At 41.9% G+C, this 15643-nt stretch overlaps 1 protein-coding gene across 1 annotated transcript in view; it reads left to right on the top strand.

Annotated features, from left to right (window-relative positions):
* zdhhc8b (zDHHC palmitoyltransferase 8b) overlaps positions 1 to 14179 on the top strand; it is a 58169-nt gene extending 43990 nt beyond the window's left edge. The window contains exons 2-11 of the mRNA XM_029510099.1: positions 3408 to 3529; positions 5445 to 5602; positions 6118 to 6290; positions 6441 to 6543; positions 6679 to 6770; positions 8249 to 8381; positions 9597 to 9702; positions 10662 to 10768; positions 10927 to 11993; positions 12552 to 14179. Of these exons, the coding sequence (XP_029365959.1) occupies positions 3408 to 3529; positions 5445 to 5602; positions 6118 to 6290; positions 6441 to 6543; positions 6679 to 6770; positions 8249 to 8381; positions 9597 to 9702; positions 10662 to 10768; positions 10927 to 11993; positions 12552 to 12684 (2194 nt within the window). The 3' untranslated portion in view covers positions 12685 to 14179. The remainder of the gene's footprint in view (positions 1 to 3407; positions 3530 to 5444; positions 5603 to 6117; positions 6291 to 6440; positions 6544 to 6678; positions 6771 to 8248; positions 8382 to 9596; positions 9703 to 10661; positions 10769 to 10926; positions 11994 to 12551) is intronic.
* The last annotated feature ends 1464 nt before the right edge of the window (positions 14180 to 15643 follow it).

Below are 15643 nucleotides of genomic sequence, written 5' to 3'. Positions count from 1 at the left end.
CTAACTATAACTGAAGCTGATGAACATCACCAGGGCTTAAGATATTTGGTCACTAAAATAAGTATACATCTGCAGCCTCCACACTGTTTGCACTGCATTATATAAAGAAATGCATCTATTTTTTTCTCATTCTCTACTATTCAGACTGCATATATGTACATTTTTTGGTGATTATATGATAGGGCAGCATGTCGGCATGGTGGTTTAGTGTTTTCCTTCACAACATGAAGGTTGTGGGTTCAGTTCCTGGGCCTGGGGCCTTTCTGTATGGAGTTTGAATGTCCTTCCCATACCTGTGTGGGTTTCCTCCCTCCGTCCAAAGTCATCATGTTTGGGTTAACTGGTGACTCTAAACTGTCTGTAGGTCTGAGTGTGAGTGTGAGTGGTTGTTGGTCTCTGTCTGTCTCTGTGTGTTGGCCCTGTGATGGACTGGTGACCTGTCCAGGGTGTACCCCACCCTCACCCAGAGTGAGCTGGGATTGGCTCCAGCAGCCCTCACAACCCAGAAATGGCGACGTGGTAGAAGATTAATGAATTATATTATATTATATTATCAATTATGTTTCTTGTGCTGTTTTTGCTGTTGGTTTCTGACTGCATATCAAATCATTTCTTCTCATTATAGTATTTGAAACTTCTTTCATATTGCAAATGTATCCTGGTGTTATAATAATGGAAACAAACAGTTTTAATTACACTCAGTGTGTGAAAACCCAACAAGGGACCAAAGTCAAAAAATAGCAACTTTAAGTCTCATACTGTGGAACTATGTCAATTGCATTTTCCCCATTCTATAAAAAAAACATAAAAAATACAAATCAATATTTGATAATGCTGATTAAAAATCAGAGGGTCGCTTCCCTTATAATAATCCAGTACTCACTTTCTCACAGGAGATGTTGCGAACCTCACATAAAACCGTGGGCTTAAATCCCATTTTTACAAATAAACCTTCAATATGGCATAATAAAAACCTCAGGATAGGTAAAAATGGGATGGCTGGGTCAAATTGGGAATCGTTTACATTGGGGACTTATTTGATGGAAAACAACTTATGTCTTTTGAACAATTAAGGCAAAAATATAAACTCTCAAACCAAGATTTTTGGAAATACCTGCAGGTACGAAGTTGTATTCTGGCACACCCTAAACAAATACCACATATCTCAGCCACCCAGTTTTGAAGGCCTTAAGAGATGTTGAGAGAGGGATGTAAGGGAGGAGATATCTGGGGAAGCATGGGACAAATTATTGGATCGTGGTTTAAAGTTTCATGGGAAATGCAGACACGTTTGATTAGTTATAAAATTATTAACAGGATTTATTGGACCCCATGTAAAATGGCATGGTTAGGACTCTGACCTTTGTTGGAGATGTGATGCTTCTTGTGGCAACCTCATGCATATGTTGTATTCATGCCCCATGATACATTTCCTATGGTCTAAGATTATCTCTTTTATTAATACGGTTATGTCCTGTACACCTATACAACCTATGGTTTGTCTACTGGGTGTGGTGCTGAAGGGAGGTGGTCTAAATGTCCACCAGATCTCGTGGTGCAGAACAGCACTCATTACTGGATGCAGGACAGTGTTGCGAAATTGGAAAACTAAATGAGCTATACCGATGAGGGAGTGGTTCGATGAAACGGCTAAGATTTCCTCCTATAAACGGCTCTGTCACAGACTGATAGATAGGGAAGATATATATATGAAAATATGGGGTCCGTATATATTTCCTCAACCTGACACACTGGTGAGGTGCACCCTTTCTTTTTGTTTTCCCCATGAGTTAGTCTACATCGCTAATACATGTATTTGTATTTGTGTATGTATGTCTATCCTGTATATGCTGTCTATGTAATGCTCTGTCTCTGTTCAATTCCCTCTGTTTTTGTTTTGTAAATGTTCTGTTTAGTTTTACTCACAATACTGTATACTGGCATGGCATGTACTGTATGTTTTTGTTTTTTTTTTTCCCTGCAGAAAATCTATAAAAAAGAGAATAACAAAAAATAAAAAAAATAAAACTCTGAGGGTTGCAAAACAGAGGTAGTATTAAAGATTTTAGCTGGGTGCCAAATGTCTATATAAAATGTCCTCTTGTATTTGTTAGTATAATCCAGTCCAGTTAACAGACGGTTGACCTTCACAATAAGAATGATGAGACCACAAATTGCACTTGGCAAGCGATTTTCTAGGGGTTATAATAGTTTATGGAGTGCTTGTAATAGTCACTTATAAAATCAGCCATAATCGGCTCCCACATTGTCCTATATGCTGCAGCGATGTGTCATCAAGCCTATTGCCTACTGTGGACAGGGCGTCTCACACACGTTAGCACCTCTCCGTCCTCTGTTAGGGGGCTCTGCAGCCACAGCGCTGAATAATTCAACAAAGCTAAAGAGGACCGGTGGAGCGGGAAAAGAGATATGGATTGAAGATGATCTTGGGGCCATGGCTACCAGGAAATTGCGTTTTTTGACATCCGAATAAGCTGAAGAAGCATTCTTGAGTGCGTAAATGTGTATGTGTATATTTGCATGCACAAGTGGGCATGAGTGCGTTAGTCATGATGTCAGGATATGTCCTGTGATACTAACTCATAAATTTCCTGTGGGTCAGTGGCCTGTCGGCTCTGAGCGTAGGTGTTAACACATCTTTCTGATGGCGTCGCATTTCTGGAGAGATACATAAATGAGTGCTAGCATGGTAGGCAGCATATTGACATTGACTCCAGGTGATTGGGTGGTATTACCGGTGTCATTCAGGTGTCTCCGTAGTTGAATATTTCACAGCACTGACTGAGAAGGTCAGTCTTGTTGTGTCATGTCGGCATTTCCCATCAATAACGGGATGACCCTAGGGGTTACCACTGACAGGCAGTTACCTGCACCAGAGAATGATCAGGGATGCGGTTCTCAAATAAAAAGTGACCAGACCTGAAAGTAAAGCTCAGCCAGGTCTGGGAAGCTTTATTTTTAAACCTGCTTATGGGCACGTTGGTCTTAACAACTGTAGTATGGATTTTAGTGACCCTGTGATCAGTCATTCTTCTAGTCAAATGCGACATTTATTGTTGCTCCATAAATTTAATCTGTTTTCCTGCAAAGTTGCCATCGTCTCAACTCCTTGCATAGAAGTAATTTGTGTCATTGGGTGCAATATGGCCAAGAAGTGGTTGTCTAATGGTGTACTGTCTTCTTTTGTGACTGTGGAGGATGGTTTTCTGTAGGTCACGAGCTCTCCTCTCCATCTGCCCTGCTCTAATTCACTGCGTGATCTTGTTTCTAAGAACCGAGCCTTATAAAACTCATATGGACATGTTGTGATCAGAGAATCATGTGCTTCGAAATGTGATGTGCTTCATGAAAGAATTTTACATCTGTTCCCTCCTTTGTATCTTTAGGTGCCCCTGGTTGACTAAGGTGATCTCTCCTGCTGTACCGCTCTACAATGGCCTGGTCTTCCTCTTTGTCTTGGCCAACTTCAGCATGGCAACCTTCATGGACCCTGGCATTTACCCCAGAGGTTTGTCTGCATATTTGTGAGCATGAAAATGTGTCTGGTGCAGTTTATATCCCAAATTACATGTATGACTGGCCACCTTAAAGTATTAGTAAGTGTCATAATATATCTTCACATAAGTATGAGTCATGGTTCAGTTCTCCTGTAGAGGGGACACGTTCAGTGGCATCAGATCAGCACCCTCCCCGGTGTTTCATTACCCCATTATCAACCCGTTACAGTCTGTAAAGTCCACATGCTCCACACGCAGCACACTGGGGGTTATACAACACTTCATATTGCGAGGTGTATTGAGTATCTCTCAGCTGTTCAGCCTGTCTAAAAAGAAGCCCTGACTTGTGCTCCCAGCGAAGACTCCTTGTCCTCACCACTGGCTGGGTTAAGCAGGGGTGTTTTTTACACGCCTGTAAATAACTAGCACCTGTCTTTTGAAAGAGCTTTCTCTGCCAATAAAGGGGACAATAGTCATTAGGTTGTATAAAGTGCAGGTTATCTTCCTTCCCAGAGGTGACAGTGGCCCTCTGCTTCTTCTGCCCCAGTTGGTTTGATAGACCACTGAGGGATGAATTATTTTCGAATCTCTCAATATTGTATATCTAAGGCAGCAGACCCCACTGGTGAGGTTATAATGAAAAAATTAATAACAGATGTAGCTATTAAACGGCAGCTGTTAAGAAACTCACTGCATCATCCAGATTGTATGAGTGAAAATGTAAAGTTGTGGTGTAGGCAGGATTTTTCACAACAAAGCGTTTTACTGTCATTTGCTGTTTGTGGGAAACTGAAACGAAGATGACAGACATTAATGTGGCTAAAAAGGCTACACAGTTACAAGCTAAAATATCAAAAGGTTTTGCTAAATATATTGGAATGATGTGATATATTCAAAAGGAGTACGTTTTTCTTCGGTCTTCAGGATCTTAGAATAACCACATCATTTTAATATCTGCATTCATTGGAAAAAATGTATTTACCATCTGAGTACCTGAACACTGCACATGAATATAAACATTGAAAATGGCAACAATTTCAGTCTCAAGAAGTGACTTATATCAGGCAGGAAATCGGACTGTGGTTGAGCTGAAATGAGTGTTTCTGTTGCACTGTATATCTTTATGATATAAAATAGGCCACTTCTTGCAGTCAAAGCTGTCAGAGGAAATGTAAGTATAGCTAACTGCTGTTTGTGTGCATTACTTTGGCAGGCGGTTTACCTTTTAAAGTTTATTTGAAGAGCAATCTTCTGCTCTGGCTCTGGTTTGTTTTGCTCTTGTTTTTTTTTTTTTTTTTTTTTTTTTTGTTGTTGCTGCTTTCAAGTGTATGCTCGGATACCTGGATCTACCCCATCCCAATTCTACAGTGAAATTATTTCCAGAGTATATCATCTGAATGGGCCCTTTGATCAGCTGAAAAAACATTTTGTTGTAGCTCCAAAGCAAAGTGGCACCAGGCACGAAGCTTCGCGCACGCTGGTTAGCTCACTGCGGTAACACCAAGGGCAGTGGGAAGGCTGCTTGTTGTCTCATGCTGTAATTTAGAGGTGAAAGGTTCAGTTGCATGTTTGGGTTGGACAGAGGAAATCACCAACTCTGCCTGGATTAGAGGTTGAATTCACATTCAAAAGAAGAGAAAATCTTGAAATAGAATCAGGCAGCTCCTGGTATATATGAGTGACATTAATGAGTATGCCTGTTAATCAGTCTTACTGTTAAAAACAGATGAATAGGTCACGTCTTTAAAAATGTTAATTTCTCTCCGTGTTTGCTCTCTGCAGACAGCCAACAGGAGCGATAAGCTTCATTTAATGGTTCTCCCCTGCTGTCTCTGACAAGCTGAATGAAAGCATTCAATTTACTATGATGTGTGTGTATGTGTACACCATATGGATCTGTTAATGTGTAAATGTGTTTCTCCACAGCGGACGAGGATGAGGACAAGGATGATGATTTCCGAGCACCGCTCTACAAGAACGTGGAGATCAAGGGAATTCAGGTCCGGATGAAATGGTGTGCCACCTGTCACTTCTACAGGCCTCCACGATGCTCGCACTGCAGCGTCTGTGACAACTGTGTGGAGGTGTGTAAAAATATGTGGACAATATAAATGCACGTGTAAAAAGAGAAACCATGCCGTGAAAGCCTTTTTTTCCCCTGCAGGAATTCAGTCATAGGCTTTTCTATCCTGCCAAGAATTGCATTCTGAGATAAACAGATTGATTATTTTCTCCTTGAATATTGGTGATTTTTGCAGTATAAAAATCATCATCGACATAAGATTGTAAGCTTTTGGCAACAAAATACAGTTATTAGTAGAAGCTTTCAAATCTTCATTGTATCCACAAAGGATTTAGAATGACAGAGGGCGTTCCTCCGTCCTGTTTTTATGCAGGAATTTTATTTTATCAACGCTATCAAATAAATACAAATATAGCCAGTTAAAGTTTTATTTCACGGTGAAATGGTACTCGGGTCAAAAAGCATAAACCTAAATTTGCGATCACATGTAAAATCCCAAGTCCATGTGACATAATTTAATACCTCGTGAAAAGGTGGTGGAATGTCAGACCTATAACTGTGTCCTTCCCTCCTCAGGACTTTGACCACCACTGTCCATGGGTGAACAACTGCATTGGACGGAGGAATTACCGCTACTTCTTCCTTTTCCTGCTGTCACTGAGCATCCACATGGTGGGAGTGTTCTCCTTCGGGCTCATCTTTGTGCTCCACCACAGAGAAAGGCTGGGGGCACTGCACACCACTGTCACGTATCCTTTCCCTGAGATAACCTAGTTCTTGCTCAAACAAACAGTTTGGTTATCTTTTTCCATTTCTAGCTGCTGCTGGTTGCTTTGGGTTATTCTTATAGTTGTTTTCATCGCCTCTTATTGATGTTGTTGATCTTGACCATTGTCCAGTCTGGTGGTGATGTGCATAGCAGGGCTTTTCTTCATTCCAGTCATGGGACTCACAGGTTTCCATATGGTGCTTGTTGCTCGAGGGCGAACAACCAATGAGCAGGTGAAGAAACGCCAACAACGAGCTGCTCACTCACTTGCTCTGAAACACATACTCTGTGCGTGTATGTGTGTGCGCGCGTGCAAGCAATGTTGTGTTTTCTTTGCTGCTGACTAAACAAGGCGTTGTCTTCCTCAGGTGACGGGCAAGTTTCGTGGGGGGGTAAATCCCTTCACCAAGGGTTGCTGTGGCAACGTGGAGTACGTCTTATGTACTCCTCTAGCACCGAGGTAAAATGCTTTACTATGCTGTCTGTTGCATCAAAAACCATTTGTGCATTTGTGATGCTTTTCAGAATCGTTTTCAGTTTGTGGATATCGAATGACGGTAACGATTCTGAATTAATTGCTCCTGCTCTGCCATCATAGTGTATTGCCAGAATGTGTGTGTGTGTGTGTGTGTTTGTGTGCAGTGTATTTGTACATAAGAGGAAGACTTACAGCTCATCAAAGCCCAGCTCATCAAAGCACATGACATCCATGCAAAGGCTGCAGCATCCTCTAGCAGGGATGCAGTCCATCTCTGCTTAGTGTGTATGTGTGTGAGTATAGTCACGTGCTCTGAGGTGGTTGTGGAGGTGTGTATCCAGTTCTGTCTGAAAGCAGCCAGAAACCCTGGGGGGAGGCAGATGGCTGAGAGAACTGAATTGGTCTGTAGAATGTGAGTTAATGGGAAACAGAGTGCAGAGCTAGTAAACATGCTTTTTAAAAACACACACACACACACACACATAGACACCCCTATATCCCTACGCACACAAACACAGCATCACCAGATTGATATCCTATTGGGACAAGTCTTGTTCTGTAAAAATCAACAATGGGACTATAAAGCAGAGCCATGAGCAGGTTGGATGAAATGCCAGTACAGACATCTGCCTTTAAGTATTTCCAAAGTCTCTCACTGAGGGTTTTTGGTTTATTGAACCAATGATTCACAAATGTTGGACCTAACTCATATGTAATGACCTGTCAGGTTTCTTTAATCTAACCAAAAATCAGACGCATTCATTTACAAAGGTGGATTTATTCATGTAGGGCCTGATTACTTGAAACTCGTTAAAACTCCTTGGAAAACACATCACAAGTTTAATTTCTCCAGTTCCCACGCTTGCCATTAAACATTAAAAGAACTTGGGAGCCTTTAAGTATGAAAACCCCCCAAGAGACTCACTTCCAACATTGGCTTCTGTCAAAAAGTTGTGTCATGAAATTACCGTCAAAGTGTATAAAAACAGAGTAGGATTGGGCCAATACACAATCCCTGACTAATTTCATCATTATAATGAAAACGCCAAGTTGGGTTCAACTTGGGTTGTATTGCTATCTGTGTTTTATTTATGGATACACGAGGAGCGGGATGTAACATAATGGCATGTATTGTGAGAAGTTCAAGCTCACAATGTAGAAGACTGAGGGCTGCACAAGGACTAGAATTGGCTTTTCAAATTCAAATCAGTTCACAATTTTCACTGATCTGTTCGCCTGTGAGGTAAGTCACAATGCTGATCGAACATATTGTCACTGCAGTTCACTACTATAAGCTGTCTTCAATGTTGTTTCTAAAAATTCATCAGTAATATTTGTGAACAAAATTTGAGCAGTGTATTATGCTTTTAATGTAATTGCAACAATGACTGTTGGGCTGTGTTGAAAGTGCACATGATGGCAGAGAGTGTGGTCCAAGCGTGATGATCATTTCCACACAGGTACACGCTGGACCCCAGAAAGAAGCCCCACATCAAAATTCAGCCGCCATTCATCACACCAGACCTCTCAGACAGACAAATAACTATCAAGATCAGTGACAACGGCGTCCATGGAACCATCATAAGCTCGAAGGTGAGTTGTGCATAATTACTACAGGGTTTGTCCTTGTATTTGACATATAGCTAATCCTTTCCTTCATAGTTTTGTGTTTTTTGAAACTCATCAAAGCAGCAAATGAGAGGATACTGTATTTCTGTTAGGTCATATATATATATTGGGGGGGAAAGAGGACATTATTAGAATGTGGACATCGAAGCAAGGTGGCTCAGATAGGAGAGAAACTTATCTGATCACTTAACACTAAGGGATATTCTGCATATAATCTGCGTAAGAGCAATGTTAGTTTTGCTCTTGCTCCATAGCCAGTTGTTAACTGAGCATCAAATTGAATTCCTTTGCTCACCAACGCCTGTGTCTAGCAGCAGGAAGTAAACCTCTTCTTGTCTTCTACTGAAGTTAGCATGCTAGCCAAGTAGCTCAGGCAGGCCAACCTGCAAAGTCATTCTCCGATTGTGGGTGACTAAAGTGTCCAGTCTTCCCTGAAGAAGAGGAGCATGTTACATCCTCTTGTAGTGTAAACACAAAGATTGTGTAAAGATTTTGCAAACAACTTTTATTTTTAAGGTTACAAAACATGCAAAATTGTTACCAATGTGAAGACAAACATGTCTCCCAAAAATAATATTTAAAAAAATGCCATCACAGGGGAAAACATTCAGGGGAAATAGTAATTTTGTTGTTTTGTATGTAACTTAACTGATCATTTGCCAAAGCATACCTCATGGTGTAAACTTTTACTTTTCAGGGAGCCATTAGTTCTGTTAAATGCCACTTAGTGAGAAAAACTACTTGCAGAGAGTAAATACACCACAACCTTTAGGCATACCAAATATTCCGTCTCAGTTTGTAAAAAATACACACAATTCAAAGTGTCTCACACTGTAAAGGTAAATGAAGAGATAATCAGTTTTCTGGCATACACGTTTAGTCAGGTTTTTCTGTAAACCAAAAATGTAGAAACTAAACAGAAATTTCTTACTAAACTGTTTATGAACGTTGCGGGTTAATATTGATGTATGTTGCTCTGCCACAACGATTTTTAATCTAGAAAGACTGTGCAGAACGTTCATGTAGAGAAGCTGCCAAGTGCTGCTGTGTTGCCCTACAACCTAACTGGAGATGTGTTACTGCTTCAACAAAAATGCCATTAACACTTCCCCTTCTCTATGTGTCTACCCCTCCCCACCTTCTCTGGGCACTTTTGACACCCTGATCCATTCCCTGTAGTCCAAAAGCAGCCTGGATGGCCTGGATGAGAAAGAAACCCAGCCACCATTGCCACCCAAAGCTGACAGGTACAACCAGCTGAAAAGCCAGCTGACCTCTAGCGAAGGTAAGAAACACAGTGACTCTCTGTTTCCCTCTTCTTCCTTTTGCTCTCCAGCCTGACAGTCTCCATCAATCCCAATTCTCTTTTCAAGGCTGTCCAACATGGCAATTCTCCGTACTCTCTCCATAGATCAGCAGTGTCCCAGTGTGTGACTTAGTGGTAGTTTAACCTGATCAATGTCTGTCCCAGTAGGAGGGTGATGGCTTTTTCCAATGCTAGTCCAGAAGACAGGCGTGATTTCTGGCAGCGAGGCAAGCCCTGCTTACTTAATCAGTGTCAGTGCAGGGGATACATTTCAGGGTAACAACAATCACCAACTGCTGGTGATTCTTGTTGCAACTGATGTTGTGTAGCAAGGTAGCTCTGTCAGCTGGACAGAAAGGAGATGAGCATGGACAGAAATGAGTGCTTTAAATGTGTGTGAATTAGAAACTATGAAGGATCTTATTGTGGCTATATAAGTTCTTCATACAGTTGCATTCCGTATGAGATGTCAGTGAAATGATGTGTGAACGTTAAATAGCAGGTTCCTACCACAGGATGTCCATTGCCATGGCGCATTATGTCAGGGAGTGAACACTTCCTGCTTCTATGGGGCACTACTGCCTCTTGGTGGTACTTCAAAATACTGCAGTCTCAGCTTTGCTCCAAAATCTGTTAATCGGATGTGTAGCACTCATGTCTTATAAATTAATAACAGATAGATAGATTTACATTATTGATTAGTGAATGGGCTCTTACTGTCGGGCTCCCAGCCACTCACCTTCATTTTTGTTTGGTTGGCGTGATGATGGTGTGGCTATCAACAACTTAATGTCTGCAGCCTCTTTACCCTTTTTTTCCCCCCCTTTTGGGACTGACTTAAAATTAGAGGAGAGTGTAATAGCATTGTGTGTTGTTTTTTTTTTTTTTTTATTTCAACAGTCTTCACTCTATTCTGTTTTTCTGTGTGTGCATTGTAGAGAGTTCACTCTCTGGTAAAACACACCCTTCCACTCCAGCAATGTATAAATTCCGGCCATCGTTTGGCACCATGCCGAAAGTCCACTACCACACTGCCGGGGAGAAGGTAAGAGAAGTTGTTTGGCACTGCTGTTTGAAGTGCATATGCATTATCATCGTTAAGATGTCTGCATACCTATATCTTGATTTCCAAATCTAGATTGCTCGACCACAAAGTGCATTAAGATTTTTATTTCACACACCACTCTGCTGTTTGTTCCTCAGATTATCATACCAGATGAACGGAAGACATCAGCCATCATGGAAGAGGGTGTCCGTGGTCATGACTACCGCTCTGAACCAAACCTGGATCTGCCTGAGTACACCAATGCTCCCCTCCACCGAACTTTTCAGTCCTCTCCCCTCCAGCTGGATTCTGACTCTATCAATTCCCGCTCTCTCAGCCTGAAGCAGGGTCACCGTCGACCAGAAAAAGGCCAGCTGCCAGCCCTGCAGCCACATACAGTCACATCCACTCCATACAAGAGTGTCTTCTCACCCAACACACTCTCTAATCGTAATGGCAGCCTGTCCTACGACAGTCTGCTGAACCCCAGCATCTCCCCAGCCACTGCCAGTGAGTGCGTGGCCCATCGTGGTATGCCATCCATTGGGTTCCACTCGCCCTACCTGCCCACCAAAATGTGCCACATCCGGGAACCTGAAATGCAGAGGCAGCAGGTCGCCCCTACCTACAGTCCAGTGATGCCACCCAGAGGTGTGGGAAGACAGTCCCCTCACTTTCGGGACAGGGACCCATCTCCAGTGCGCTATGACAACCTCTCCCAAACCATCATGGCATCCATCCAGGAGCGAAGGGAGATAGAAGAGAGAGAGAAGCGTCAGATATTGCATGGGCGCTCCCAGACCCATATCTATGCCCAGGACTCTGGCATGTTTGATGGGGGCTATGGCATACCCCCCAACACTTGCTATCCAGATGGACCTCGAGGCCCCAGTTCGAGAGGCCCAACACCCCCGGAATATAGAGGCTCCAGGGACAACCTGATGGGGGTTGGGCTGGTGAGCTATGGCCAGCGGACCCCAGTTTTGCGCCATGCTGGCTCCACACTAGGCCGCGCCCCCAGGACTTCATCCACCTCCTTGCATACGGATCACAGTGGCAGCAACAGCAGCCAGGCCAGGGCCACGGGCCCCGAGGGCCCCTACCGCTCCCCGGCACACCAGCCCCACTCCCCTGCAATACCCCGATCCCCATCCTACTCTCATCAGAAACTCTCCTACATCAGTGCCCATGAGAGGACAGACTCACCCCGTTTGGGGGGCCCAAGGTATGAATCCTAATGTTTCCCCTGTGGGACTGCATGCACAGGAGAGCCAATGGGGACATTGGGGGCATTACTTATGTTCCCACTGAAACAAAGCTCCTTCTGCTGGACACAGCCAGCAAGCCACGGACTCTAGTGTAGGCTAATAGTCCTAACTGAAGCAACGTGAAGCACTTGTATATATGTCTGTTCAACTGTCCTGTCTATTTATTAATGAGTTCTTTTTTGGTGTGAATTCCTATATGTTCTGTTCTGAGACACATTTGGCTTTCTAGAAAATGTTTCTTTTTGTATTATTTCACAATTGTCTGATGAATAAAGTTGTGACTCCTCACTTTCTTTTTCTTTTGCATGCTTTTCATTTTCATTTCAAAGCCCTTTGTTGTCACTAACAAGTACACTTTCAAGTAACCCATAATGATGACAATCTGTTTTTATCACTTGAAGTTGTCGTGCCCCAGCCATCTAATCTGCATGTTGCCATCTTCAGTATTTGCTTTGTGTGTTGACTGGCTGACTCTTCCTGTTGAATCATACTGTTTCTCTTCTCTTTCCATTCAGAGAGGCCTTGAAAGTTAATGGGCAGATGGACTGCCACCCCAGCACCCAGGGTGCCACCCTGAGCCCCAGTCGCCACAATAACGTCAAAAAGGTGACAGGTGTAGGAGGCACCACATATGAAATATCGGTGTGAGCAGGAACACTGCATCCAACTCGAACAACGGCCATACTGCTACAAAGAGATTGTCTCTGTGTTTTGGGTTTGTTTTTTTGTGTGTGTGTGTGTGTGTTTTTGGTTTTTATTCTTAAGTCTAGATGACGGCCAGTTGGGTCACCCAGGGCTCCCTGTTTTTGGACTAGCTGTCCAATCAGAGGCTCTTGATGCTCTTCTGTAGTTCTGTCCGGGCAAATGCCTGCGTGTTTTGTTTTCCAAGGGATCGGTTGTCAGTTGATACTGGTGTAGTCTGTACAGTCTGTGTAAGGAGCGTCTTGTCCTAAACATCTTTGTGGCCCGTCGTTTCGGTCGTAAGAGTGGACTGTCCAACAAGATCGCCATTGTTATTACTGTTGTCTCCAGATGTGGTCATGAAACGTGCATTGTTCAAAATGTCTCAAAAATATTGCTCCAAGAGGCACTGAAGAAAAACACTACAGAGTAATGTAACTCACATGGACTACTGTGAGAAAAGATCAATGTCAACTCACCTCAAGAAGTCAAGGTGCTTCACATTAACCTGTGCTTCTCACCATATGTGGTTGAGTCATACAGCTCTGAGGAGTGACGGTGGACAGATCAGCCAAGTTGACCTAAAGTAAAGAAAGGACAACTGGAGTTGGATGAGAGGCAGGGACAGGGGAAATCAAGGGGATTTCCACTGGATCATATCTGGTGGTTGCATTCCAAATTCATTGAGAAAGGCTTTGCTTTTAATTAAAAGTAAAACAAGCCACAACTACATCTTTGCGAAAAATAATTTTCTCAGGAATGAATGCAAGCAGCAGAGATGTAAGCGATTATGAATTCATGAACTATGAATGTCTCCTTCATTGTCTCAATCTAGTACATATATTTAGGGCTAGTATAGCTTGCCCCCTTTATTCCCTTTACAAAGGTGCAGTACATCATCTTAGGCTTGTTTCGATAAAGTTGAGTTTGGTGAGTACAAGAGATGAGGGCTGGGCTGATTAAACGCGGCTCTGAAAGATTAGAATACCTCATCCCAGTTTGTTCAGAGCGAGCCCAGCCTTGCTCTACCAAAACAACCTTTCTGTTAATGTTTTGTGCTAAACATGTTTAGTATGTAAGTTATGTTTGTGTTATAATCATAGGATTGGCAGGGTGATGAACAACAAGCCATTGTCCCACGTGATAAAATTAAGATAACCTGTCACCCGTTTATTATTTTGTAGTTGTTTTTTTTTTGTTTGTTTTTTTTTAATTGGTTTATTTTTTATATACCCAAACTTACAAAAAATATGTTTGATACATCTTTTTTATACAGATACTTTAGCCTGGAACGGATGTTTTATTTTGAGTGGAGATTATTGTTGATAAATTATATATAGAGTGAATGAATGAAATCTTGAATAATGGAAAAACCCATACAGTAAATATAGCTTGTTCTACCTTGCAATGTAAAAAACAAACAAACAAACAAAAAAAAAAAACGGATGACATGCAATTAGCTGATATGTGATTTTTGATGACGCAAAATATTAGTCATATTTTGGCGTTCTAAACAGTTCGATTCATAGCGAACTGCCAGTAAGTGCTGTACACAAGAATCTGGATTTCAGTAAAAGCAGCCAGGAAATTTGAGTGCCAAAAATGGCGACGCACCCCCTTTATTTCTCAAAGACAAGCCAACAGGTGACATCACTAAGACGAGGAGCAGCTGTCTGGTACAGCATCAGTATTATGTGCCACTTGGTCACATTTGAACATTGTTTTGGCATTATTAAAAAAAAACGACAACTCTTGCAACATTTATTAGTTTTGACTGTAATGAGCTGATGACACCTATGTGGAACGTTTTTATTTATACTTTGCATTGAAGATGTGAGAAAATGCCAGGATTGACTTGGATGTAAAGTGGTAGATTTGGTCCAGCTATATTTGCATGAAGAATAAACCATTGTTGCCTTTTGAGAGGAAAAGCTGTTTCATCCACAACGAAATGCAGCTGGCTGAAACATTGTACACTGAGGGACAACAGATTGCCTTTAGTTTTTTGTGTAACGCAACAAATATCAAGAGTGGTGTAATTCAGACTGGGTACACTTTAAATCTTTAATACAACGTTGTGGAAGAAACATTAGCTATTGTAAGTACAAACTCTTGTTAGTTTTAATGGGATTGTTTTTCCCATTCCAAATTCAAATCACCCAGTTCATTATTTCCTTTCTCCAGAGATCAGGTGTAAAGGCTGGTAACTGTGGTTGAGTCTGACCAGGTTGGATCTTATTGAAACTGGCTGTATTATGTATAACTGTCTGACTTGCATGAGCTCCCTTTGAAGGTCTCACCAGCTGCCTTACCGTGAACACAGTGACGTACAGTAACACAGGAAATGCTATTTATGTGTTTCTGAGTTAACTGATTCTGACTCTGTGGGACACTGGGCTACTTCTAGGGCAAATCTGATGTGTCTGTCAGTGAAACAGTTAACAGGAACATCCTGACATACCCCAGTTTAACCACATATCAAAGCACTGTCGATGTCATTCCTCTTTAAGATGACTGCCATTCGTCCTATGTTCTTGTTTGGGGATGGACATCACTGCAGGTCAGGGACCATTCCTGACAGTGGGCAATGAAACTGTTCTATCAACCATGAGGTAATTTTGTTTTCTGACACTCGAATAGAAAAATGTATCAAAATATAGAATACACTATAAATATACGTGTTCCTATTTTTGTGAAGAGGAAATATTTCCCAATGACCTGAGCAGAGTAAATAAAGTTTCCATCTCTTTGAGTGCATGATGTCGATTTGTTAATGAAAAGGTCTAAAGGAGGAACACTTGCTAAGAAAAAGTCTTACCAAGCCTATTAAATAAAATTAAGATTTTAATGAAAAGTGGTCACTTCACTACAACCAGTTTTATGATCTACTGAAGCTGTTTTAATATACAGGCAGCACTATTGATGA

This window comes from Echeneis naucrates, chromosome 9 (genome assembly GCF_900963305.1).
Source record: "Echeneis naucrates chromosome 9, fEcheNa1.1, whole genome shotgun sequence".
Lineage (NCBI taxonomy): Eukaryota > Metazoa > Chordata > Actinopteri > Carangiformes > Echeneidae > Echeneis > Echeneis naucrates.
This window is presented reverse-complemented; position numbering and strand designations above follow the sequence as displayed.